The sequence below is a fragment of the Lithobates pipiens genome, unplaced genomic scaffold (assembly GCF_037356315.1).
Source record: "Lithobates pipiens isolate NorthernLeopardFrog02 unplaced genomic scaffold, aLitPip1_a1.2 Scaffold_19, whole genome shotgun sequence".
Taxonomy (NCBI): domain Eukaryota; kingdom Metazoa; phylum Chordata; class Amphibia; order Anura; family Ranidae; genus Lithobates; species Lithobates pipiens.
Window position 1 is genome coordinate 438,132,591 of NW_027507764.1, and position 27,615 is coordinate 438,160,205.

Below are 27,615 nucleotides of genomic sequence, written 5' to 3' on the forward strand. Positions count from 1 at the left end.
GACGTCGCTTCCGTGTTTACGATGAGGAGACTGGAACGAAGCCGATCACGGCTTCGTTCCAGTTCCTCCGCAGCAGCCGGAGGCATCAGACACGGAATCGGTGTTCCCGATCGAACGGGAGCACCGGTAGCAGCGGCGAGAGGCGGCGGGAGGGGGGGGACGTCCCCTCCCGCTCCTCCGGCATAACAGCCGAGCGGCTTTTAGCCGCATCGGTTGTTATACCTGGAAAGCCAATCGCCTGCTGAAAAGAACGGTACCGGGATGATGCCTGCAGGTGCGGGCATCATCCCGGTAAAACCCCGGAAGCCGAGTACGCATATCTGCGTACGCTCGGCGGGAAAGGGTTAAAAAAGGGGGAATGTTTTCCCACAATTGTTAGAACAGCAAAGGTTAATTTAGTGAAACCACTTCAATCTCTGTTGGACCCTATACTTTCACATAAGGGTTTCAGATATTTTTTAATGGTGTGCTGTGGCCAAGAGATCACATAGTGGTAGAAGTTCTGGTGCCCATGCACTTTAAATGAACTGGTCACTTCCAGCTATTTCCTAATACAGGTAAGTATATAAACAGGCTTCCCAAAGTTGTCCAACGTAAAAAAAAAAGGGGGGGAGGAGAACCCTATTCACCCCTATGGTAGTTCGTTTGATGCAGACATGGGACCGTATTAATTTTGACAGGATATCAAATGGGACTTGATGTATATTTATATATTTTTTTCCTTTTTAAATTTTAATTACAGTAATATTAATTCTTTTTAAAATAAATAATATTTTCGAATATATTGGTTGTTTTTACAACTTTTTCTCTTGCCTAAAAAGTCCAATTGAACCTACATCTTTTCTGAGGTCTTTTGTGTGAAGGTTCCTCCATTTTTTTTTTTTTTTTTTGTATTCTTCTCTTTTAAAATTAGTAGTACGCACACCAATGTACAGTTCCACCCATAATGCTTCAGACTCATCACACTCTCCATCAACTAGGTCCTCTTTCACACTCACTTTGAGATTACTTCTCACATAGAGACAGACACAATCGCCCCTACTAGAACAGCTGGACTTTATTTGGGATTAATCTAGGGCTGCAACTAACGATTATTTTCATAATCGATTAGTTGGCCGATTATTTTTGCGATTAATCGATTAATCGGCTAATAACCTTTTAAAAAAAAATTGACGTTCATTTGCAACCACAGTGATGGGAAAATTTGGAAATAGAAAACTTCTTAGTCAAAGGAATTTTCAGACAGTGGATGTGGTTTTCGTTCAGAAATTACATTCATTTTAAAAACAGAATGTTAAAAACAAGTGAAAATTTCAAACAAAATTCTTTCAGCGAACGTACAAAGATTTTTCATCTGAATATTCTCATCTGAAAATTGATCCATGTGGCCAGTATAAGGCTCGGTACACACAATTGCAGATTTTGCTTTTGATCTGTTTCTGCAGTGTTTTTTGCTGTGCGTTTTTTGCACACGTGATTTTACTGAAATTTGCATATTTGCTTTTTTTTTTTTTTTAAAACACAAATTGCTGCAAAAATGCATTGCATTCTTTTCTTTAGCTTCTCCATTGAAGTATATTTAACCAAAGAAGCACAATTTTGCATTAAAAGTCCCTGACCCTTTCAGATGTGAACATGCCCCATAGGAAACCATGCAAATGAACTGTAGTGCATTTCTGCAAAAAGCACCGATAAAACACATAGATGGGAATCAGGTCTATGACGTTTAGTAACATAATAGGGTTAAAAAAAACTAATATGAGCCCTTTATAGCAGAAAAAAGCAGATAATCCAACTGTAAGGGGTTCATTTTTTACTGTAGAATTGTGAAAGTAATATTTGCAGTAGTGATTATTTGCTCTTTTTGTACTATAAAGGGCTCATTTTAGTTTTTTTAACCCCATAATGCTACTGGTCGATTATTCGATTATGAAAATAGTAATCGATTAATTTCATTATCGATTAGTTGTCGATTAATCAATTAGTTGTTTCAGCCCTAGATTAATCAGAGGCACTTTAAATGATGGCAGGCATGTGCTGACTCCTATTTAACATGAATGTGAATGTGATTGCTTAATTCTGAACACAGCTACATACATACCTAGTTATCACAGGGTGCACACTTATGCAACCACATTATTTTCACCTCCCCCCCAAAAAAATAAATAAATAAATAAATAAAGATTTTTTTTTATTTTTTTTTTATTTTTTTTATTGAGTTGTACAGTTTATTGGTCACATTAAAAGTGGAAAAATTTCCGAAATAATTTATCTTTGTCTCATTTTTTTTTAACATTACATAAACCTGACATTTTAACAGGGGTATATTCACTTTTTATATTTGTTGTATATTTTGTATGCTATTTTTAGACTTCACATATTTATTAAGCAGCAAATAATCACTTGAATGAATTCAAAAGTGATTCTCCATAAGATAATAACTTTCCCAAATGTAAAAATATCCTAGATTTCCTCTGCTTTTTATGAATCCCTCTGGTCTTAATTGATCATTTTCTGCTAATAGTTGGACTGATCTGTGGAAGTTTATCTGTTTTCAGGTCAATGACTTGCTTTCTGTTTTGTTTTGCAGTTTAAGTCTTCTTATTCAAGATGCTTATGGGATATTTAGTGAACTTCAAGTACAGTTAACAGACACTGCTATAAAAGATATAGAAAAATATTGCCAAATGTTGGAAGGAAAAACTTGTTGCTTCTCTGGACTGAAGATTTTACAAAGAACAACAAGGGGGAGGTAAGAATTTTACCTGTTATATTAAATATTATTTTATCATATGGTTTCAAGATTAACCTATTACTATATGCATACTCCTGACATCTGCACTGTAGTCACTATGTTGCATATCATACTCCTGATCCCTTCACTGCATTTACTATGTTGTACATTATACTGCTTTGTGTTCTGACCATACGTCCCTGACTACATACTGGCCTAAATGTCTAAACCATTAGGTGCACCATCCAGCCCCAGCTGACAGCATCAGCTGTCAGACTCTCATAGCGGTTGACAGACTGCCAACAGTTGGGCTGGATGGGTGTGGCTTTTCCCTCCATGTGCAGCTAAACGTCGGACCTTTGCGCACCAGTTTTTTATACACCTAAATAACCCAGTGTCACAAACTCCTCCTAATATAATCCCTGGCTGAGTTTCTGCCCATTTAATTGTCCTTATCTTTTAGCTACAAAACTTGTATTCCCGTTTACTGAATATCCACTTCTCTTGTGCACCTGCTCATTTCTAAATAAAAATGGCAGTGTGGGGCCTCTCATTATCACGGTTGCAGCTGTCTAAACTTAGGTCTCCCAAAACCTCTACTGGTGAGTTCCTACTTTATTCAAGAAGATAAATAATCCACAGAAAAAAAACCTGAGGTAGAGAATGTGAAAAAGAGATGTCCTGGGGTGTGGCGACCGCTCACCGCGATGGTCGCATAACAGAAGAGCTCCGCTCGGCAGCAGGGGAATCAAGAGCGTATCGCCCGCACTGTGACAGGTATGATCGCCGCCTCTACCCGCCAGACCACCACCGCTGTACAGAGCTTTAAAGGCTATGCGAAGGAGGCATCAGGAACAAGCGGAAATGTTAAAATTGCCAGCCATCTCCCGCGGACTACAGCAAAATGGCGACGGGGGACAGCTCCATGGACAGTCCCCCAGAGCTCTAGCGCCAGCAACACATACACATTCAAGCAGGCTGGAGCGTGATAATGATACAGACGATGCAGCTGTTATGGGAAACACACAGGACAGTGCATGTAACTCTCCCTGCTGCTCACCAACAGCGAGGAGCCCAGTGAAATCTAAACCCAGGCTAGACCCTGAGGTAATTACACAGAGCAACAGATACTCTGCACTATCCATGGGGGTGAGTGGTTCACAAAGTAATGATCCAGCAGCGCAATATAATGCTGATCCAATCACCATATTTCCAACTACAGTTCAAACAATATCAGACACCACACTGAAAGATATGCTCATGTCCCTGAGAACATCCCTACTATCAGATATGATATCATGCTTTCAACAGTGCAGGGCTGATATTAATGAACTTGGAGACAGGGTGAACAAAGTGGAAACAAGGATATGCAATGTCACAACATCCTTCAACACATTGGTGGACTCCCACGCGTCTCAACAAGACATCATCTCCAAAATGCAAACAAAATTAGCCGACCTTGAGGATCGTTCCCGCAGGAACAACCTTAAAATCTGTGGCATACCAGAAACCATCGCAGCACAACATCTCCGGCCTTATGTTAGCAACCTATTCCAAGTTGCAGTACCATCACTGTCCCCATTGGATCTCAGCATTGACAGAATCCATAGAGTATCCACAAGAGGTCCTAAGAGACGTGCTACTCAGAGTCCACTTTTTCCAAACCAAAGAACATATTTTGGAAGTTTTCCGCAAAGGGGAGAACCTCCCGGAACAAGCCACCAACTTACAAGTGCTTCCGGATCTTTCACAACACACGCAATTACACCGCAACATGGCGACAATCACAAAAGCAATGAGAAACCATAACATAGTGTACAAATGGAAATACCCAGCTAAACTTATCATCTCACATAAGGGCTCCAATCACCTTGTCAACTCGCTAGAGGAAGGTTTACATCTCCTAAAACAATGGCAAATCATACCACCCGATACAGGAACAGAATCGCTCCTGCAACACAAGACTCCTCCTGGCAAAATACAACCATATTGGCAACCCAAGTATCAAAGGAGATCTAGCTCAAAGCACACATGAGCTCTGTTTACTTAAGCCTAAAAAAAAATCATTAGGATTCCCCGAATGCTTATGGTACCGTCCAACGTAGCCTAGTACCCACTGTTTGGGCAGCTATGCTGCCTGGTCCATTTGGACTTTGTACGTTATTTTTTTATTTATTTTTTTAATATACAACTAAGATGAAGATGAACACTTTCAAGTTACTCAGTTTGCTTCACGCTGGGGGTACGACAACTCACCTGCTCTACTGAACACTATCCCAGCAACTGCCCTTGGCATTGATCTTTGGTAGTAAGCAATACAAAAACAAACTTTCAACCCCCCACCATTCCTCCTGCAAGTCACCATGGAATATTTTTTACCAACACATTCAATGTGTCTATTCTCTCCACAAAGGAAAGCAAATTCCCAAATCATAACTCTACAGGAACGCCCACATCATTCAATATATCATCTGAAATTACTTGAATGAGCATTAGACTCCTCTCCATCAATGCAGGAGGCCTCAACAACCCAGCCAAATGAAGATCTCTCTGGAAAGAGGTCCTCCAGCATAAATTGGACATTGTGGCAGTTCAAGAAACACATTTCCACAGGTTGGTTACACCCAAATGTTCACACCCAAACTTTCCCCATATTTTCCTTTCTTCTATCACAGCTAAGAAAAGGGGAGTAATGTTGGTCATAAGAGATACAGTGGCGTTTGATTTAAAGGAATCATTCATTGACCCAGAAGGATGTTTCATCATATTGGTCTGTACCATCAACAAGCTACCTATTACTTTAACGTGTTTATATGCTCGAACTCGCATCAAATTAAATTTGTTAAGCAAGTTATCAAACAGACGGCAAAAATGTGCGTGGGGAACATATTGATATGTGGTGATTTTAACATGGTTATAAATGATAGACTGGAACTTCCTCTCGAGTTAGGAACCATTATCCAAAGTTCCAGGACCTCCTGATAAGAGAGGAATTGTACGACGTCTGGCGTCTGAATGCAAGCGATAAATCGTTTACATATTACTCCCCTAGGTACAATTCTTATTCTAGATTAGACATGTTCTTATCGGATAAGGTGTTGCTGCAGATAATTTCCCACTCCTCCATTCATGACATAACGTGGTCTGACCACGCTCCTGTAGTAGTCCAGATAGAGGGGGGGGGGGGATGTCTATGCAACAGCACATTTATGGAGATGCCACGACTCTATAATTCAGGATACAAAGCTTCAAAAAGGAATAATCCAGCACCTAGAAGAATTTTTTCTTTTTAATAATCCTATGGTCACAAATCCCTTTAACAATTGGAATGCCCATAAAGCATTTATACGCGGTATCCTCATTAAAATGAATTCTAGACTACAAAAGGCCCACTCAGCTAAGATCACGGATCTACTTACAGAAATCCACATATTAGAAAGGAATAATCAAACAAACCCCACTACAGATTTGGCCATGAAGCTATCTAGTCTACGCCTCAAACCTGGTGCAATGTTTAGTGTACAACACGATCAGTATATGTGTAAGCTCAAATTAAACTACTATGCAAATAATAACAAAACAGGTGAATTCTTAGCCAATCAACTTAATGAGTGCAGATCCAAAACAGTGATTCCACATCTATATTACCCTAATACCTCAGTAAAGGTAGAAAACCCACAAGCAATAGCAGATGCTTTTGCAGACTATTACTCGTCTCTTTACAATTTAAAAGAAGATCCTACAACCACACAACCAAGGGGAGAGGATATAGATAGCTTCATGGCTAAACTGAAGTTGCCCTCATTATTGGAAACCCAACTTCAATCATTAAATGATCCCTTCTCCCCAGCAAAACTAGAAAGGACCATAAAATGTCTCCCCCCAAACAAAGCCCCGGGACCAGATGGATTATCAAATGGATATTATAAAGCCTTCAGCCAAATCCTAATTCCCAATCTTCTGCCATTATTTAACAAAGCCAGGTCAATAGGTACCTTTCCATCAGAAATGCTTAATGCTTATGTGGTTACCCTGCCTAAACCAGGTAAATCCCCAGATGTCCCAGCCAATATTCGCCCCATATCTCTCTTAAATGGAGATATCAAACTATATGCCAAAATGCTGGCTACCAGGTTATATGACATTATACCGGAATTGGTGAAGCCGGATCAAACTGGTTTCACCAAAGGACACCAAGCATCTGGCGCCACTAGATGTCTATTAAACATTATCCACCATGCTGAAACTCAGAAAACGGCTTCTCTGCTTCTATCTATAGATGCAGAGAAGGCATTTGATAGAGTCCATTGGGGGTACATGGAGGCGGTATTACGAAAATTTGGATTTCAGGGTGAGTCGTTATCAGCCATATTGGCTCTATACTCAAACCCCTCAGCGCAAGTTTTCACATCAGGCCTATTGTCAAAAAATATATATATAATTACAAATGGAACCCACCAGGGTTATCCGCTTTCCCAGTCTATCTTCAACTTAATAATGGAGCCCCTGGCGGAGACCATTAGAGAACACCCTCACATCTCAGGCTTTAAATTCCATCAGAATTGACAGCTCTAACCTCCTAGTGGATCGGATTGGGGAATTTCTCCAAATTAATAGAGGGACAGCGGCTCCCGGAATAGTTTGGGACTCCTTAAAAGCCTTTATTAGAGGAATACTCATACAGAAAATTGCAATAACAAGAAGGGAAGCCCGAGAGCAAGAGAAAGAAATTAGAAATGATGTTATCCAGGCTGAGAGAGCGTATATGGAGGACCCATCGCCGGGGAAACAACAGGCTTGGGTGGATAGCCAACAGATATACAAAATGGCACTCTTAAAAAAGGTAGAGAATTGACACATTTTCCAACGCCAACACTACTTTGGCGAAGGAGAGAAGGTGGGTCGAGTTCTTTCCCTACTAGTCCAATCTAATGGCCCCTTCACAGCAATACAGGCAATTAAAACACAGAATGGTGATCTTGTCTCCAGGCCTCCCGAGATTATGAAGGTACTTAGTGACTATTATAGAAACCTATATAAATCAACTATACAGGCCCACGCTTGGCCATTAATTGTTTACATCAAACAGCTATTCCTATGCTTTCAAACCAGGATAAATTGAATCTTGACCTACCACTTACCTTGGAAGAATTAAAAAGTGCGATGACCAGTATGCCCAACTATAAATCCCCTGGCCCTGACGGGCTACCAGTAGAAATCTATAAACAATATAGTGAACAGCTGATGCCGGCACTACTGGAAACGTTAAATCATGCATTGGAAGCGGGAGAGCTTCCCGCTTCAATGCTGGAGGCCAATGTCACTTTAATTCTAAAAGAGGGGAAGGATCAACAAGAGGTTTCGTCATATCGGCCGATATCCCTGTTATGTTCAGACATAAAAATCCTAGCCAAGGTCCTAGCAACTCGCCTAAATAACTATATCCATAAATTAATACATCCAGACCAGTCCAGATTTATCCCGGGCAGAACAACCAACACTAACATCAGGAGGGTTTTTTTAAATCTACAAATACCTAGAGACAATGATGGTTCAGGCGCCATACTAGCTTTAGACGCTACTAAAGCCTTCAATAGCTTGGAGTGGGGCTATTTATGGGGCGTATTGGAGCGTTTTGGCTTCGGCCCTTCATTTATTCAATGGGTAAAATTACTTTATAAGGGACCCAGGGCAAAGATTAAAATGGGGACCCTATTTTCCGACACATTCCACTTGGAAAGGGGGGCGAGGCGGGGGTGCCCGTTGTCTCCCCTCCTGTTCGTGCTGGCTATGGAACCCCTGGCTGCGCTGGCGAGATCGCTCCCGGGCATCCAGGGATTCCGGCGCGGACCGGAGGGGGAGAAAATTGCCTTATTTGCAGACGATGTCCTGTTTTTTATTGGTGATATGGGCTCTACCCTGAATAACGTAGTGCAGATGGGGGAATTTGGGCAACAATCAGGTTTGGTCATTAACTGGAGTAAATCAGCCCTTCTACCATTGTCGGGGTCTGGAGACTTAACATCATCTATAGTTTCGGGATTAGAGGTGGTTCCCAAGCTAAAATACTTGGGTGTCTGGATCTCTAGAGATATAAATCAGTATGTTGAGGAGAATCTGGTACCATTATTAGCGAAATTGAAGCAGAAGGTTAACAATTGGTGTCGTCTCTCCCTGTCTGTGGCTGGGCGCTGCAATTTAGTAAAAATAATCTGGCAGCCACAGATTTTATACATTCTCCATAACTCCCCAATCTGGATTAACCAGAAGTGGTTTAACAGATTGGAGGTATTGATTCGTGAATTAATATGGAAGAAGAGACAACCTCGGATTCAGCTACAGACATTGCAGCTCCCTGAAGAGAAAGGAGGAGTAGCGATACCACATCCAAGAACATACTTTTTGTCAGCCCAGCTCCAGCATCTAACTGGGGCTGGACTTGAAGGGGTGGCTGTCCAAACCACAAATTGATGACAGATAAAGCGTATCATAAATCATTAGCTGAAGTTTTGGAGGCCAACTCATTTGCCTGTAAATGCCCTACTAATGCTTTGGCGAGGAAAGTATGGCAGATAGCCAAGCAACTCCTGGGCTATGAGGGAGTAACCGATTATACCCCCTTATGGAACAACGGATAATTGGCTGAATTAAACAGCATAGACAGGTCCCTGGAGTGGGAGAGGAGGGGGATCAGTAGGTTAGTGCATCTTTACCAGGGGAACCTTATGAAATCCTTCGAAGAACTTAGGCAGGAATTTTGGTATTTGTAACAAAATGTTCTATATATATTTGCAATTGAGACATGGGATACAAGCACAGTATGGTACACTTACTATTGAGAGGACGAAGACCCCCCTGCTTCAGGGATTCCTTGATCGAAGGCAAACAAAGGGCCAGATTTCCAGGCTATATATAAAACTTAAGGATAAAGTTTTGAAAGGAGAGGGACCCGACAAGAGCAGAAGGGGATGGGTGGCAGACCTGGGACCGATAAGGCAAGAACAATGGGACGAGATTCTAGCACAGGGGAGCCTGGTGTCTATCTCTCCATCACAGCGTATGTCCCATAAGCTTTTTTTATACAGGGCATATTATACCCCTAAAAGAATGTGGAAAATAAGTAGAAAACCTAATGAGGATTGCCCCAGATGCAGGGCACCAGGAGATCTTCTTCATATGGTGTGGAAGTGCCCAAAACTGTATCGGTACTGGATAGAAATTGTACATAGAATCAACAGGATCTTTAATACCACCCTGAAACCAGAAGCCACAATTTGTCTATTGGGGATCATGGAAGGGGGTAGAACTTCTGCTGTAACAAAGACATCTATATTAAGATGCCTGTATCGGGCCAGACGGTTAATTGCGATGAACTGGCAGGCAAAAAGCCCACTAGTACTACAAGCATGGGTAAATGCCATACATTCTACAATCTGGTGTGAACGAGCAATGCTTATTAGACAAAATAACATAAGAAAAATGTAAGGAGCTATGGAATCCATGGTTGAGGGACATTGGTTACCCCCTGGATGGGACAGCGGAGGATTAGACTTAACGCGCACTCACTTGGTTTGGGTTTGGTGTGGGTTGGGATGTTCCTTATTTCTGTCCCTGATGTGCCCTGCCATCTCCCTGCCGGCTAACCAGAATAGGGTCGGCTGGGGCTAGCAGCACGTGTTCGAATCATGGGGTTTTGGGGGGGGGGGGTGTTTAGCAGGCGGGTCAGGGACAACTAGTATGTCGTGTATGACTCCACCTGCATTGCTAGGTAAATTTTTGATGAAAGAATTTGTACTTTTTGATGTGACATATGTTTTTTCCTTTTGTTTGGAAAATCAAGTTTTATGTAAAAAAATCTTCCTCAATAAAAAGTAATCAACTTAAAAAAAAATTCCATCAGAAAACACACGTAATTAATCCCTACTTCTAGACATACAAAAGACATTAACAAGTATGGCCAAGACCGAACTATCCTGGGCAGGCAAAATTGCATCCTTTAAAATGATTATACTCCCCATAATATTGTATATATTTAGAACGCTCCCCTTTCCATTTAAAGCATCCCACGTCCATGAATTGAATAAAACACTTAAACTGTTCCTCTGGCAAGGGAAAAGAGCCTGCTGTTCCCACAATATCCTTATACAACACAGAAAGGTAGGCGGGATGGGCCTCCTGGATATTAAGGACTATTACTGGGCATCCATCTTAGCACAAATCAAGCATTGGTTTAGTACACATCCCACACCTCTCTGGGTGAGTATAGAAGCTACAGTTAATAAAATACACCCTATGAGTCTATTACTTCTTGCAGATTCTTGGAAACCTATCTCCTTAACATAGTAATGGTAGGTTATCCTCGCGCTATAGTGGTAAAGTTAGAGCAGGTTGGTGTGGTTGCAGCAAAAAACACCGACAGAGGTGCAAACCCTCCCCTCAAAGTGACAGTAAATAGTAAATAGATGGTGTTGCGCTCCACATAAAATAAATTAAGTCTAATAACACAATTAATAAATAATCTCATAAAATCTTGAAAACGCACTCATGTGATTAAAATTAAAATCACTAAATAATCGCATAAAATCTTGAAAATGTGCTCATGCGATTAAAAATTCCATTAATTCTAAAATAAATACCAAGTGAATAATACAGTGCTTGAAATAAAGCTATTTCCTACTAATATTCATAAAATGAAGAAGCTAAAATAATCTATATACTGGTGATAAAGTGACAAGAAAAAAAATCGCAAATCTTAAAATTATCAAAAGAATCGTGACATCATGATTGGCAAATAACTGTTTTTGTCCACATTCTTAAAGTGCGTTCTTGTGCGTAGAGTTTCATTTTCTTGCAATATTTCTAGATCAAGAAAAGAGATGGATTCACTATTAACTACCCATGATAATTTAATATTTCTGTCATTGCGATTCAGTGTCTCCAGGAATAAAGTTAGGCTATCTATGTCTCCTTTCCAGAGTATGAGGATGTCATCTATATACCTCTTATATAGTATTAGCTCTTCAGGTTTGCCAGGTAATATCGCATCCTCTTCCCATTGAGACATATAAAGACAAGCTACACTGGGCGCAAACTTCGCTCCCATCGCAACTCCAGTTTTTTGGTAGTAATACTCGCGATCATACCAAAAATAGCTGTTCTTGAGGCAAAAGTCCAAGCATTTCACTAAGTATTTTCGCTGTACGCATGGCAAAGTACTGTATTTCCTTAAGCCCCACTTCACTGCCTCACACGCTTGATGGTGTAGGATTATTGTATATAGTGACGAAACGTCTGCAGATGCCATAATCCATGGGCCGTCCTCTTTTGGTAGCCCTTCCAAAATTTGTAATACTTGTTTGGTGTCTCTGAGGTACGCTTTTGTTTGTTTGACTACTGGTTGAAGATATTTATCGATATATTCCCCCATTCTAGAGGTTAAAGAGTCGATCCCATTAACTATGGGTCTTGGGGGCGGGTCTGCTTTATCCTTATGGATCTTGGGAAGTGAGTAAATAATCGGGGTCCTACATGCCTCGGGGATCAGATACTTCGCTTCTTTTTTAGTCAAGATGTTTCTTTTTAATCCCAGATGCACCACCTTTTCCAGCTCCTTTCTACATTTAAACACTGGGTTTTTAGGTAATTTAGTATAGGTAACACTGTCTGACAGTAATTTTGTCATACTGTTCTTATACTGTATTTTAGAGAGGATTACAATCCCTCCTCCTTTGTCAGCAGGTCGGATAACTATATCCTTCCTCTTTGTTAGTTTTCTGATACCGCTCTTTATATGTTTCGGTTCCTCCAGTTTCTTAATTCTTAAATCTTTCACGTCTTGTAAAACCACTTTTTTAAAAACTTCAATATGTCTGTTGTTCGAAATCAAAGGGTTAAAAACTGATTTATTTCTTAATTCACTCCGTATGATATCTTGATCCTCATTCTGAATTCGCTTTTTAATCGGGTTACCAGCCAAGTATTTTTTAATATTCAAGGTCCTTACATACTTCTGTATTCCTACATAAGTTTCAAATTTGTCTAAATTCTTTGTCGGGGCATATTTGAGACCTTTATCTAGTACGCCAATCTCTTCTTGGGACAGGGGGAGGCCACTCAAGTTGAAGATCCCCTCACCTTTTAATCTCTTCTTTGCCTGTATTCTTTTTCCGGACCTCTTCCCTCTCTTCTTACAGGGCTTCTTCTTTGATCCCATTGATCGTTTAGGCGTCTTGGTGGGTGATTCTCCATGCCCCTCCCTAAAAAAGGCCTGCTTTGATACTGGTCCTGGTAGTAGCCATGGGATCTCCCATCTCCATTTTCCTCATAATGGTCCCTTAGGGGAGCATAATAGTTGTTTGTAGGTATTGGATAGCGTCCATCGGGATAGGGGTAATCGCGCGGTGTGCCCCAATTATCTCTATGACCAGTCCCATAATTATGTGGGGGGGTCCTTCCTCGTTGGCCTTGCATTCCTTGGGGTGGGCCCCTATTTTCCCTTTGATCCCTGGGGTCATATGGTGGCTTATTGTAGTTGCCATTCTGTGTCCTTCTCTGGTTATTATTTTTCCAGTAAGGCTTCTTACCCCCATTATGTGGTGTTTGGTTTGAGTAGGGCGGTCTCCTCTCAGCTCTTTGTGGTGTGGAGTAGTTGTGGTCATTTTCTCTCTCATTACCCCTTGGGGCCCTAGATGGTTCTACCCGATTTCCAGTTTGTCGATCATTTTGCTCTGGTCTGTATTGGATACTCCCAGGTTGTGTAATTCTCTCTGGGGTGGAGAATGTAGAGATCGGATCCAAATTACCTCTCTGTCTCTGCCATTTAAAAACATCATCATTTTTAAAATCATTAATATCCCTTGTGTACTTCTTGCTTTTCCTAGTCTGGACTTCTTTGTCCTTCTTGGCTAGGTCTTTATTCAATTGTGACATGAGTGAGGTGAGCTCAGGCTTATCCTTATGTGTTTCCAGTTCCCCTTTTATCTCTCCTATGGTCTGGTCTATTTTCTTTAATTTCCTCTGTTTTCTTTTGAGTAGGAAAGTAAGTAATTCTAAACCTTTTGTGTTAAAGAAAGAAAACCATTCATCAATCGACTCCTGGTCAACCAAACCATCGTTTGGTGTAATATCCCATCTGAGTCTTCTCGGCACTATGCTATCTTTCTGGTACTGCTCAAAAGTGGTTATGTCCCACCATAGGCTCACTTTTTTCTCCATGTTGTGGCCCAACTTCCGCATCAGACTCTCTAAACCCCCATTTTTTATTACATTGGAGTCTGAGCTATTAAATACTTGTTCTAGATCAATTTTCCTTTTTTCCATAAAAGAAAATACCTCCATTATGGCTGCAAGGATATATGGGAGAGTAAGTCAAAGTAGTAATGGTAGGTTATCCTCGCGCTATAGTGGTAAAGTTAGAGCAGGTTGGTGTGGTTGCAGCAAAAAACACCGACAGAGGTGCAAACCCTCCCCTCAAAGTGACAGTAAATAGTAAATAGATGGTGTTGCGCTCCACATAAAATAAATTAAGTCTAATAACACAATTAATAAATAATCTCATAAAATCTTGAAAACGCACTCATGTGATTAAAATTAAAATCACTAAATAATCGCATAAAATCTTGAAAATGTGCTCATGCGATTAAAAATTCCATTAATTCTAAAATAAATACCAAGTGAATAATACAGTGCTTGAAATAAAGCTATTTCCTACTAATATTCATAAAATGAAGAAGCTAAAATAATCTATATACTGGTGATAAAGTGACAAGAAAAAAAATCGCAAATCTTAAAATTATCAAAAGAATCGTGACATCAAACAAATCTGTGTCAGTCCATGAAAGTGCATACAAGTGCCAACATATGTGCAAAAAAAAGAGTATATATAAAAATATACAATAAAAAATATAAAAAACGGTGTATGAAAAAATTATTATCACAAAATACAAGAGATAATAGTCCAGCAAACGTGATAAAAAATGTCTCTAAATAAGTGTACAAAGGCTAAATCATAAAGTTCATGCAGAAGATGAAATAAATCCACGCTGTGCTATGTGAAGAAATGAATCCTATGAACAACCCCGGGATGATTCCACCAGTGATTTTGCAGCTCCTTAAACGTGGGTGCTCACACACTGGGTGCAGTGGGTACCTTACCTCACTGCTGTCAGTAAGACAGCAAAATACTCCAGTGCAGCAGTTGTATCCTCAAATGGGGTGTATATCCTCAGTAGGTGTAGGGGAACTTCAACACTTTGCGGTGTATATCCTAAATGTAGTATGGGCGCCCCCAAAAACTTTTTTCCTCCAGATATTCCGCAAGGGATCGCAAATCAGAGCCAAGAAAGAAAGAGGGGGGCTCCAATAGTGAAGTACGTTCACACAAATACTTTATTATAAAAAGGAACTAAGTCCTGGGTACTCACACTTATACAGTAAAAATCAAGCGGTTTTTTCATTAACAAACAACGAACGGCTTCCTCGTTCGTACCCCGGACGTCACTTCCGGTATCCTCCTAGGCCAATCCTACGCGTATCGTCATTGATCACGTGACTTCATCAGGGACTAATGCATAGGAGGTGGACGAACGTTTAAATAGTCTTTGTAATGGGCAGCCATTTTCCTGTAGTCAATCCTATTTAATACTATTCGCAGGCACGACTCTAGTTAGACGGCCATTTTGTGATAGACTACCTTCTCGACCGGTTCTGTGCGCTTCACGGTCGTATTTTCTATAAATACAGAGATAGTCTATTCGTGTATTAGGTAGATCTGTGTCCGCTTACCTGGCTTCAAGCCTAATTGGGACATTTGGTGGTTATGTTTATTCAAACAATAACCCGGGATCTCCCTAATAGCATTCTTAATGTCAGTGGCAATGTAAACACATTCACTTGCTGTTGGAACGACGGGACCGCAGTTCGTTCGTGAGCTGGTTTAAAATTAAATTTAAAATTGAACTAGTATTGTAATAAGAAATAGAAAATTCATAAGAAATTATTATAAAATTATAAAAAATGGCTTGAGATGGAGGGTAATGTGTGAATTATTAGATATTCTTTAATTGGTAAAAAACATATTGACTCTAAATCTTTCCTATAAATTATTAAAATATTGGTACTGGTTAGTAAGTAAAATATCTAGAATAGTGTGACATGGTATTTTTCATATTAAGATAAAATAAAATTAAAAATGCTCCCGACACTTTAAGCGATGATCAAGATATCAAAAGGACGCATATATATGCGATTTGGGGGATGGATACCGGAAATGAAGTCCAGAGTTCCAAACACACCCCTTTCAGTATATCATTGTAGAGTACAGTAACAGGCAAGATGTTATATGTCATAATGCTTTAAATATATAAAATTCAAATTCATAATAAAATATCTAAAATTACCTAAAAATCGCTGATAAAACAGTTAAGATCAAATTCTATGTTGAGTCCTTGAGGTGTGAAAGTGTCTAAGGTAAAAATCCATTTAGATTCTAGCTGGCTGAGCGTTCTCACTTTATGCCCCCCCCCCTCCAATGCTTTCTATAGGGCTCGATCCCCCAAAATGTGAGGTGGGTGGGATCCTTATTATGGTGTGTTAGAAAATGTTTTGACACACTGTGTTTGTCAAATCCATTAATTATATTTTTAATATGTTCCTTTATGCGAACCCTCAGTGGTCTCTTGGTGCGGCCTACATACTGTAGGCCGCAACTGCATTGTAGGACATAGACGGCCCCTTCAGTGTTACAACAAATAAACTCTTTAATATCGTAGGAATTCCCAGTGCTTGTGGAGCTAAATTTGAATCTTTTTTCGGGTGGGCGTTTTGTTTTTGTACATGCAAAACACCGCTTGCATGGAAAAAAACCCTTTCCTGTGAAAAAAGTCACACCATTGTATGGTGGGTCAGGAACATTCCGGACGATCTTATCCCTCAATGTTGGTGCCCTTTTGTACACGAACTTGGGAAATTGGGGTAGAAGGTCTTTTAAATGCACATCTGAGCGTAAAATATACCAGTACTTTTTAATAATTGCCTCTATTTTCTTATATTGGGCATTATAATTCAGAATGATTGGTACTTTGCCTGCTTCCAGCTTAGGGATTTGTTTGTCTTTAATCATCTCCATGCGATCCATATTTTTAACTTCTAAGATTTTCATTCTAATTTCTTCGTCTTTATATCCTTTATTTGTGAACCTGTGACCAATCTTCTCTGCTTGTGTCAGATATTCTTCCGTTTTTGTGCAATTTCTGCGCAATCGCATCAGCTGCCCTTTTGGAATATTGCACAACCAGTTTTTGTGGTGGCAGCTCATGATTGGCAAATAACTGTTTTTGTCCACATTCTTAAAGTGCGTTCTTGTGCGTAGAGTTTCATTTTCTTGCAATATTTCTAGATCAAGAAAAGAGATGGATTCACTATTAACTACCCATGATAATTTAATATTTCTGTCATTGCGATTCAGTGTCTCCAGGAATAAAGTTAGGCTATCTATGTCTCCTTTCCAGAGTATGAGGATGTCATCTATATACCTCTTATATAGTATTAGCTCTTCAGGTTTGCCAGGTAATATCGCATCCTCTTCCCATTGAGACATATAAAGACAAGCTACACTGGGCGCAAACTTCGCTCCCATCGCAACTCCAGTTTTTTGGTAGTAATACTCGCGATCATACCAAAAATAGCTGTTCTTGAGGCAAAAGTCCAAGCATTTCACTAAGTATTTTCGCTGTACGCATGGCAAAGTACTGTATTTCCTTAAGCCCCACTTCACTGCCTCACACGCTTGATGGTGTAGGATTATTGTATATAGTGACGAAACGTCTGCAGATGCCATAATCCATGGGCCTTCCTCTTTTGGTAGCCCTTCCAAAATTTGTAATACTTGTTTGGTGTCTCTGAGGTACGCTTTTGTTTGTTTGACTACTGGTTGAAGATATTTATCGATATATTCCCCCATTCTAGAGGTTAAAGAGTCGATCCCATTAACTATGGGTCTTGGGGGCGGGTCTGCTTTATCCTTATGGATCTTGGGAAGTGAGTAAATAATCGGGGTCCTACATGCCTCGGGGATCAGATACTTCGCTTCTTTTTTAGTCAAGATGTTTCTTTTTAATCCCAGATGCACCACCTTTTCCAGCTCCTTTCTACATTTAAACACTGGGTTTTTAGGTAATTTAGTATAGGTAACACTGTCTGACAGTAATTTTGTCATACTGTTCTTATACTGTATTTTAGAGAGGATTACAATCCCTCCTCCTTTGTCAGCAGGTCGGATAACTATATCCTTCCTCTTTGTTAGTTTTCTGATACCGCTCTTTATATGTTTCGGTTCCTCCAGTTTCTTAATTCTTAAATCTTTCACGTCTTGTAAAACCACTTTTTTAAAAACTTCAATATGTCTGTTGTTCGAAATCAAAGGGTTAAAAACTGATTTATTTCTTAATTCACTCCGTATGATATCTTGATCCTCATTCTGAATTCGCTTTTTAATCGGGTTACCAGCCAAGTATTTTTTAATATTCAAGGTCCTTACATACTTCTGTATTCCTACATAAGTTTCAAATTTGTCTAAATTCTTTGTCGGGGCATATTTGAGACCTTTATCTAGTACGCCAATCTCTTCTTGGGACAGGGGGAGGCCACTCAAGTTGAAGATCCCCTCACCTTTTAATCTCTTCTTTGCCTGTATTCTTTTTCCGGACCTCTTCCCTCTCTTCTTACAGGGCTTCTTCTTTGATCCCATTGATCGTTTAGGCGTCTTGGTGGGTGATTCTCCATGCCCCTCCCTAAAAAAGGCCTGCTTTGATACTGGTCCTGGTAGTAGCCATGGGATCTCCCATCTCCATTTTCCTCATAATGGTCCCTTAGGGGAGCATAATAGTTGTTTGTAGGTATTGGATAGCGTCCATCGGGATAGGGGTAATCGCGCGGTGTGCCCCAATTATCTCTATGACCAGTCCCATAATTATGTGGGAGCGCGAGGATAACCTACCATTACTACTTTGACTTACTCTCCCATATATCCTTGCAGCCATAATGGAGGTATTTTCTTTTATGGAAAAAAGGAAAATTGATCTAGAACAAGTATTTAATAGCTCAGACTCCAATGTAATAAAAAATGGGGGTTTAGAGAGTCTGATGCGGAAGTTGGGCCACAACATGGAGAAAAAAGTGAGCCTATGGTGGGACATAACCACTTTTGAGCAGTACCAGAAAGATAGCATAGTGCCGAGAAGACTCAGATGGGATATTACACCAAACGATGGTTTGGTTGACCAGGAGTCGATTGATGAATGGTTTTCTTTCTTTAACACAAAAGGTTTAGAATTACTTACTTTCCTACTCAAAAGAAAACAGAGGAAATTAAAGAAAATAGACCAGACCATAGGAGAGATAAAAGGGGAACTGGAAACACATAAGGATAAGCCTGAGCTCACCTCACTCATGTCACAATTGAATAAAGACCTAGCCAAGAAGGACAAAGAAGTCCAGACTAGGAAAAGCAAGAAGTACACAAGGGATATTAATGATTTTAAAAATGATGATGTTTTTAAATGGCAGAGACAGAGAGGTAATTTGGATCCGATCTCTACATTCTCCACCCCAGAGAGAATTACACAACCTGGGAGTATCCAATACAGACCAGAGCAAAATGATCGACAAACTGGAAATCGGGTAGAACCATCTAGGGCCCCAAGGGGTAATGAGAGAGAAAATGACCACAACTACTCCACACCACAAAGAGCTGAGAGGAGACCGCCCTACTCAAACCAAACACCACATAATGGGGGTAAGAAGCCTTACTGGAAAAATAATAACCAGAGAAGGACACAGAATGGCAACTACAATAAGCCACCATATGACCCCAGGGATCAAAGGGAAAATAGGGGCCCACCCCAAGGAATGCAAGGCCAACGAGGAAGGACCCCCCCACATAATTATGGGACTGGTCATAGAGATAATTGGGGCACACCGCGCGATTACCCCTATCCCGATGGACGCTATCCAATACCTACAAACAACTATTATGCTCCCCTAAGGGACCATTATGAGGAAAATGGAGATGGGAGATCCCATGGCTACTACCAGGACCAGTATCAAAGCAGGCCTTTTTTAGGGAGGGGCATGGAGAATCACCCACCAAGACGCCTAAACGATCAATGGGATCAAAGAAGAAGCCCTGTAAGAAGAGAGGGAAGAGGTCCGGAAAAAGAATACAGGCAAAGAAGAGATTAAAAGGTGAGGGGATCTTCAACTTGAGTGGCCTCCCCCTGTCCCAAGAAGAGATTGGCGTACTAGATAAAGGTCTCAAATATGCCCCGACAAAGAATTTAGACAAATTTGAAACTTATGTAGGAATACAGAAGTATGTAAGGACCTTGAATATTAAAAAATACTTGGCTGGTAACCCGATTAAAAAGCGAATTCAGAATGAGGATCAAGATATCATACGGAGTGAATTAAGAAATAAATCAGTTTTTAACCCTTTGATTTCGAACAACAGACATATTGAAGTTTTTAAAAAAGTGGTTTTACAAGACGTGAAAGATTTAAGAATTAAGAAACTGGAGGAACCGAAACATATAAAGAGCGGTATCAGAAAACTAACAAAGAGGAAGGATATAGTTATCCGACCTGCTGACAAAGGAGGAGGGATTGTAATCCTCTCTAAAATACAGTATAAGAACAGTATGACAAAATTACTGTCAGACAGTGTTACCTATACTAAATTACCTAAAAACCCAGTGTTTAAATGTAGAAAGGAGCTGGAAAAGGTGGTGCATCTGGGATTAAAAAGAAACATCTTGACTAAAAAAGAAGCGAAGTATCTGATCCCCGAGGCATGTAGGACCCCGATTATTTACTCACTTCCCAAGATCCATAAGGATAAAGCAGACCCGCCCCCAAGACCCATAGTTAATGGGATCGACTCTTTAACCTCTAGAATGGGGGAATATATCGATAAATATCTTCAACCAGTAGTCAAACAAACAAAAGCGTACCTCAGAGACACCAAACAAGTATTACAAATTTTGGAAGGGCTACCAAAAGAGGAAGGCCCATGGATTATGGCATCTGCAGACGTTTCGTCACTATATACAATAATCCTACACCATCAAGCGTGTGAGGCAGTGAAGTGGGGCTTAAGGAAATACAGTACTTTGCCATGCGTACAGCGAAAATACTTAGTGAAATGCTTGGACTTTTGCCTCAAGAACAGCTATTTTTGGTATGATCGCGAGTATTACTACCAAAAAACTGGAGTTGCGATGGGAGCGAAGTTTGCGCCCAGTGTAGCTTGTCTTTATATGTCTCAATGGGAAGAGGATGCGATATTACCTGGCAAACCTGAAGAGCTAATACTATATAAGAGGTATATAGATGACATCCTCATACTCTGGAAAGGAGACATAGATAGCCTAACTTTATTCCTGGAGACACTGAATCGCAATGACAGAAATATTAAATTATCATGGGTAGTTAATAGTGAATCCATCTCTTTTCTTGATCTAGAAATATTGCAAGAAAATGAAACTCTACGCACAAGAACGCACTTTAAGAATGTGGACAAAAACAGTTATTTGCCAATCATGAGCTGCCACCACAAAAACTGGTTGTGCAATATTCCAAAAGGGCAGCTGATGCGATTGCGCAGAAATTGCACAAAAACGGAAGAATATCTGACACAAGCAGAGAAGATTGGTCACAGGTTCACAAATAAAGGATATAAAGACGAAGAAATTAGAATGAAAATCTTAGAAGTTAAAAATATGGATCGCATGGAGATGATTAAAGACAAACAAATCCCTAAGCTGGAAGCAGGCAAAGTACCAATCATTCTGAATTATAATGCCCAATATAAGAAAATAGAGGCAATTATTAAAAAGTACTGGTATATTTTACGCTCAGATGTGCATTTAAAAGACCTTCTACCCCAATTTCCCAAGTTCGTGTACAAAAGGGCACCAACATTGAGGGATAAGATCGTCCGGAATGTTCCTGACCCACCATACAATGGTGTGACTTTTTTCACAGGAAAGGGTTTTTTTCCATGCAAGCGGTGTTTTGCATGTACAAAAACAAAACGCCCACCCGAAAAAAGATTCAAATTTAGCTCCACAAGCACTGGGAATTCCTACGATATTAAAGAGTTTATTTGTTGTAACACTGAAGGGGCCGTCTATGTCCTACAATGCAGTTGCGGCCTACAGTATGTAGGCCGCACCAAGAGACCACTGAGGGTTCGCATAAAGGAACATATTAAAAATATAATTAATGGATTTGACAAACACAGTGTGTCAAAACATTTTCTAACACACCATAATAAGGATCCCACCCACCTCACATTTTGGGGGATCGAGCCCTATAGAAAGCATTGGAGGGGGGGGGGCATAAAGTGAGAACGCTCAGCCAGCTAGAATCTAAATGGATTTTTACCTTAGACACTTTCACACCTCAAGGACTCAACATAGAATTTGATCTTAACTGTTTTATCAGCGATTTTTAGGTAATTTTAGATATTTTATTATGAATTTGAATTTTATATATTTAAAGCATTATGACATATAACATCTTGCCTGTTACTGTACTCTACAATGATATACTGAAAGGGGTGTGTTTGGAACTCTGGACTTCATTTCCGGTATCCATCCCCCAAATCGCATATATATGCGTCCTTTTGATATCTTGATCATCGCTTAAAGTGTCGGGAGCATTTTTAATTTTATTTTATCTTAATATGAAAAATACCATGTCACACTATTCTAGATATTTTACTTACTAACCAGTACCAATATTTTAATAATTTATAGGAAAGATTTAGAGTCAATATGTTTTTTACCAATTAAAGAATATCTAATAATTCACACATTACCCTCCATCTCAAGCCATTTTTTATAATTTTATAATAATTTCTTATGAATTTTCTATTTCTTATTACAATACTAGTTCAATTTTAAATTTAATTTTAAACCAGCTCACGAACGAACTGCGGTCCCGTCGTTCCAACAGCAAGTGAATGTGTTTACATTGCCACTGACATTAAGAATGCTATTAGGGAGATCCCGGGTTATTGTTTGAATAAACATAACCACCAAATGTCCCAATTAGGCTTGAAGCCAGGTAAGCGGACACAGATCTACCTAATACACGAATAGACTATCTCTGTATTTATAGAAAATACGACCGTGAAGCGCACAGAACCGGTCGAGAAGGTAGTCTATCACAAAATGGCCGTCTAACTAGAGTCGTGCCTGCGAATAGTATTAAATAGGATTGACTACAGGAAAATGGCTGCCCATTACAAAGACTATTTAAACGTTCGTCCACCTCCTATGCATTAGTCCCTGATGAAGTCACGTGATCAATGACGATACGCGTAGGATTGGCCTAGGAGGATACCGGAAGTGACGTCCGGGGTACGAACGAGGAAGCCGTTCGTTGTTTGTTAATGAAAAAACCGCTTGATTTTTACTGTATAAGTGTGAGTACCCAGGACTTAGTTCCTTTTTATAATAAAGTATTTGTGTGAACGTACTTCACTATTGGAGCCCCCCTCTTTCTTTCTTGGGTCTGATTTGCGATCCCTTGCGGAATATCTGGAGGAAAAAGTTTTTGGGGGCGCCCATACTACATTTAGGATATACACCGCAAAGTGTTGAAGTTCCCCTACACCTACTGAGGATATACACCCCATTTGAGGATACAACTGCTGCACTGGAGTATTTTGCTGTCTTACTGACAGCAGTGAGGTAAGGTACCCACTGCACCCAGTGTGTGAGCACCCACGTTTAAGGAGCTGCAAAATCACTGGTGGAATCATCCCGGGGTTGTTCATAGGATTCATTTCTTCACATAGCACAGCGTGGATTTATTTCATCTTCTGCATGAACTTTATGATTTAGCCTTTGTACACTTATTTAGAGACATTTTTTATCACGTTTGCTGGACTATTATCTCTTGTATTTTGTGATAATAATTTTTTCATACACCGTTTTTTATATTTTTTATTGTATATTTTTATATATACTCTTTTTTTTGCACATATGTTGGCACTTGTATGCACTTTCATGGACTGACACAGATTTGTTTGATGTCACGATTCTTTTGATAATTTTAAGATTTGCGATTTTTTTTCTTGTCACTTTATCACCAGTATATAGATTATTTTAGCTTCTTCATTTTATGAATATTAGTAGGAAATAGCTTTATTTCAAGCACTGTATTATTCACTTGGTATTTATTTTAGAATTAATGGAATTTTTAATCGCATGAGCACATTTTCAAGATTTTATGCGATTATTTAGTGATTTTAATTTTAATCACATGAGTGCGTTTTCAAGATTTTATGAGATTATTTATTAATTGTGTTATTAGACTTAATTTATTTTATGTGGAGCGCAACACCATCTATTTACTATTTACTATCTCCTTAACATCCCTCTCCCCAACAACCAAAACCTGGATTTTAGCTTGGAGACACGATACCCAAAATCTTATAATAAAAATTCCATTTCAAACGCTTGGGAGTATTACTCCCGTACAGCTCCATTAGTAAATGGCAAAAAAACGGTATAGAGGAAGACCTCCTAAATAAATTTTCATCTCTTACAGACCAAATATAACTTACCCTCTACAAGTAGCTCGTTATACAGACAAATCTCCTCTTTCTTAGCTAAGTATCCTCCACCACGGATTAAAATAAATACCTCAGTGTGGCACTTCTTTGCAACCGCCAATAATAAGGGTAAGGGAATTTCTCTCATTTATAATACACTCCAATTCAAACAAGAATTTAGTAAATCCCCAGTGATGCTGTCATGGGAAAAAGATTTGAATAAAACCTACAAAAAAGAACAATGGACCACAGTGTGACCACACTACAAAGCCACAAGTTGTATCAATCATTGGGAACTAACCCAAAAGATATTAACAAAGTGGTACAGAACTCCTTTTCAACTGGCTAAAATGTTCCCTACTCATTCCATTTCATGCTGGAGAGAATGTGGTACCCCTGGGACAATATTACATATATTTTAGCAATGCAAACATTTATCTAGTTACTGGAAGAAAAGTTTTACTATCCTAGCAGAAATCACCTGGATACTACAAGCTCCAGACCCAGCACTAGCAGTCCTCCTCCTAGGCATAAATAATTACCCTAATTAATTTCGTATAGTGGTTACCCACATCTTAATCACCTCAAAACTAGTCGTAGCCAGACACTGGAGAAGCACCCTTTCTCCGAACCCCTCGGAAGTGACAGCACAGGTTACCCTTAACTACCAATACAAAAGGCTATTAGCAATCAGGAGAACATCTTGCGGAAATTTTTACAACAATTGGAAATGTTGGAAAGAATGGTACGGGCGATAAACACGTCCCCCCCTTGTTCCCCATTCTTTCTTCCCCTTGCTATCCCTACAATAGTGCTAAATAGACCAGTTTTACATAGATCCCATGTGGACAAGGTTACTGTTGAGAGTTTTAACACAACAGCTTTGAATCAGAGTGATCAACTTTCCTATGTCGAGCCCCTCCGGCCCAGCTTGTTCCCAGATAGGGCGTCGGAGGCGGCAAGACAGGGCCATAAGTCTTGTTACTTATCTTTGTTTTGGACAACAATACTACCAAATAAGATTACAATATAACACATTTAATTATGATTGTAATATGTCAAAGACAGTACAATGTTGGTTGTGTGTTGATAACTGTTACTAACTGTGTTAAAGGACCCTGTATTGTATTTGTTAAAATTCCAATAAAAATATATATAAAATAAATTTCATAAAAAAATAAAAAAGAGATGTCCTTAATTGCAATGGGGAAACGGTTTCCTATCAGGAGGGAGTAAGGAAATTATATTTTAGCCAACCTGCAATGGCTGTTTGAGCCCTCCTGGTTCTGTCATTGCTCTGTGCAGCTTTTTTGGCACTAATAAGGCATTACCTTAATAATAGTCAAATGCCTTCTGCTAGAGAAATTACACTGGCTCCTGTTCAAGTTCAAAATTTCCTGACAGCTCAAAATTCCTTTTCAGCTCAAGGAGAGCTTCTAAAACATTTCCTGGCTTAAATCCACAGTATGACTGTCTAATTAACATGTGATTGTCTTAATACACGCAATCCTATGAGAATGAACACACATTTATTCAATCATTTTTTTTCCCCAAATAAGCAGATATTTATGCAGAAGACAGCCTTTGTACAGTTAATGTGCATTTACACAAACCGTAAAGCTTTATTTATTTTTTCTTCTGAACAGAAGAGAGACTGTCAAAAGCTGCTATCATTTATTTTATTTATTTATTTTTCCTCCTGTTTTCTCCTTTAAGTGTACTTTTGGTGCAATTTCCCTTCACTTGCTGTCCTGAAGACAAATAAATTCTCTTAGTTGTCGCTGGAACAGGTGGGGTCCCTATTGACACCTTAGATGTCTTCCTCTTCTTCTGTTCTGGTGGTGCCAGCTATAATATTTTGCATTTGCCATCTCTTTGTGCCCCCGTGGCAATGGTAAACGGGACAAATGGAGAGAGTGAATGTCCCAAGCTGGGTCACAGACAGCAATGAAAACCTGGCAAGGGGTTTAACAATTCTATTTAGCGCTCAAGAAAAAGTTTCAGCTGTATATAAACTTTTATGTGTATTTCTGTCTGCTTTTCGAGGCTATAAAACATTTTTTAGTTGTGCCCCTAAATTATCCTTGAAAGCAAAAAAATTAAAATATAACTTTGCATGCAGCTTATCCTTGTTTTAACTTGTTGCAGCTTTACGTGGTTGGTGGTGGTTGAGTGTTAAAAATAACTATTCAATGAATAGGCAAAGTAAATAAACTGGTAAAGTAAATGTATTTTCCCCTAACTTGTTTTTCTACGTTGGCTAGCTATATATAAAAAAAAAAAAAGGATCTTAAACAAAGGTACTACGGCACTCCCCTTTTGTTTAATAAAAACATTTTTTTTTTTTTTTCTTACGGTGAGGTAAAGTGAAAGCTTCTTAGCACGTGTGATGTGGATGAAGCCAGAGTACCTCACAGGGTACACTGCACATGGCTAATTTGCATACTGTCACAGAGTATGAGGAAATCCTCTGTCATGGTGTCAGAACAGGAATAGCACCACACTCTAACAGCACATAATGACCTACAGACTGCTTAATGCTTTCCCCTTCTGCTTGGCATGCTCCAGACCTCTCTGACTGGGTTAATTGTAGACAGTGCAGAATTTGTAACATTGTGTGAGACTTCTCACTGTAGCAAGACACTTAAGGAACAAAGGGCATTTTATATAGCCTTGTTGCACAAATCTTTCATAAAATGCAATCAGTGGAAAACACGATCTACTCAGTAGCTTTTGTATTAGTGATCTCATCCCAGGTATGAAAGAAGGTCACTATCAGCCAATGATTAAAAGTAAGCCTGTTGTACATATATACTCTTCACACTATGCAGAATAAAAATAAAACACATAAGCAAATTGAAGCAAAAACTGACAGTCAAAACACTCAGTTCCAAAGATATATGCAGCTGAAATTGTAAAAAAAAAATCCACTTTTTTTTTTTTTTTTTTTTTTTTTTTTTTTGCATTCACACATGCTCCAGTACCCTGTGTTTGAACAGCATTTTTAAAGCCACATAACCATCCTTTGATGCCTTTCATGAATATTAGAATGGGCACCACACAATGCAGTATACATAGGAACATTAGCTTTATGTTGTGTCACTTTAAACATTAAGCAGCATGACACTTTCATGAGGCATTGACACTTGTCAGCTGCCTACATTATTTTCTGTAGAAATGTAACATAACTGCACCTTAACCACATCTATAGCATTTAATGGTGTGTTAGTGAAGCATTTATAAAGTGTTGGCTTGGCAAGAG

General features: G+C 39.5%; 1 protein-coding gene across 1 annotated transcript in view; it reads left to right on the top strand.

Moving 5' to 3' along the window:
• SPIDR (scaffold protein involved in DNA repair) overlaps nt 1-27,615 on the top strand; it is a 1,142,324-nt gene that overhangs the window by 941,707 nt on the left and 173,002 nt on the right. The window contains exon 11 of the mRNA XM_077492658.1: nt 2,591-2,752. Coding sequence (XP_077348784.1) covers nt 2,591-2,752 — 162 coding nt within the window. The remainder of the gene's footprint in view (nt 1-2,590; nt 2,753-27,615) is intronic.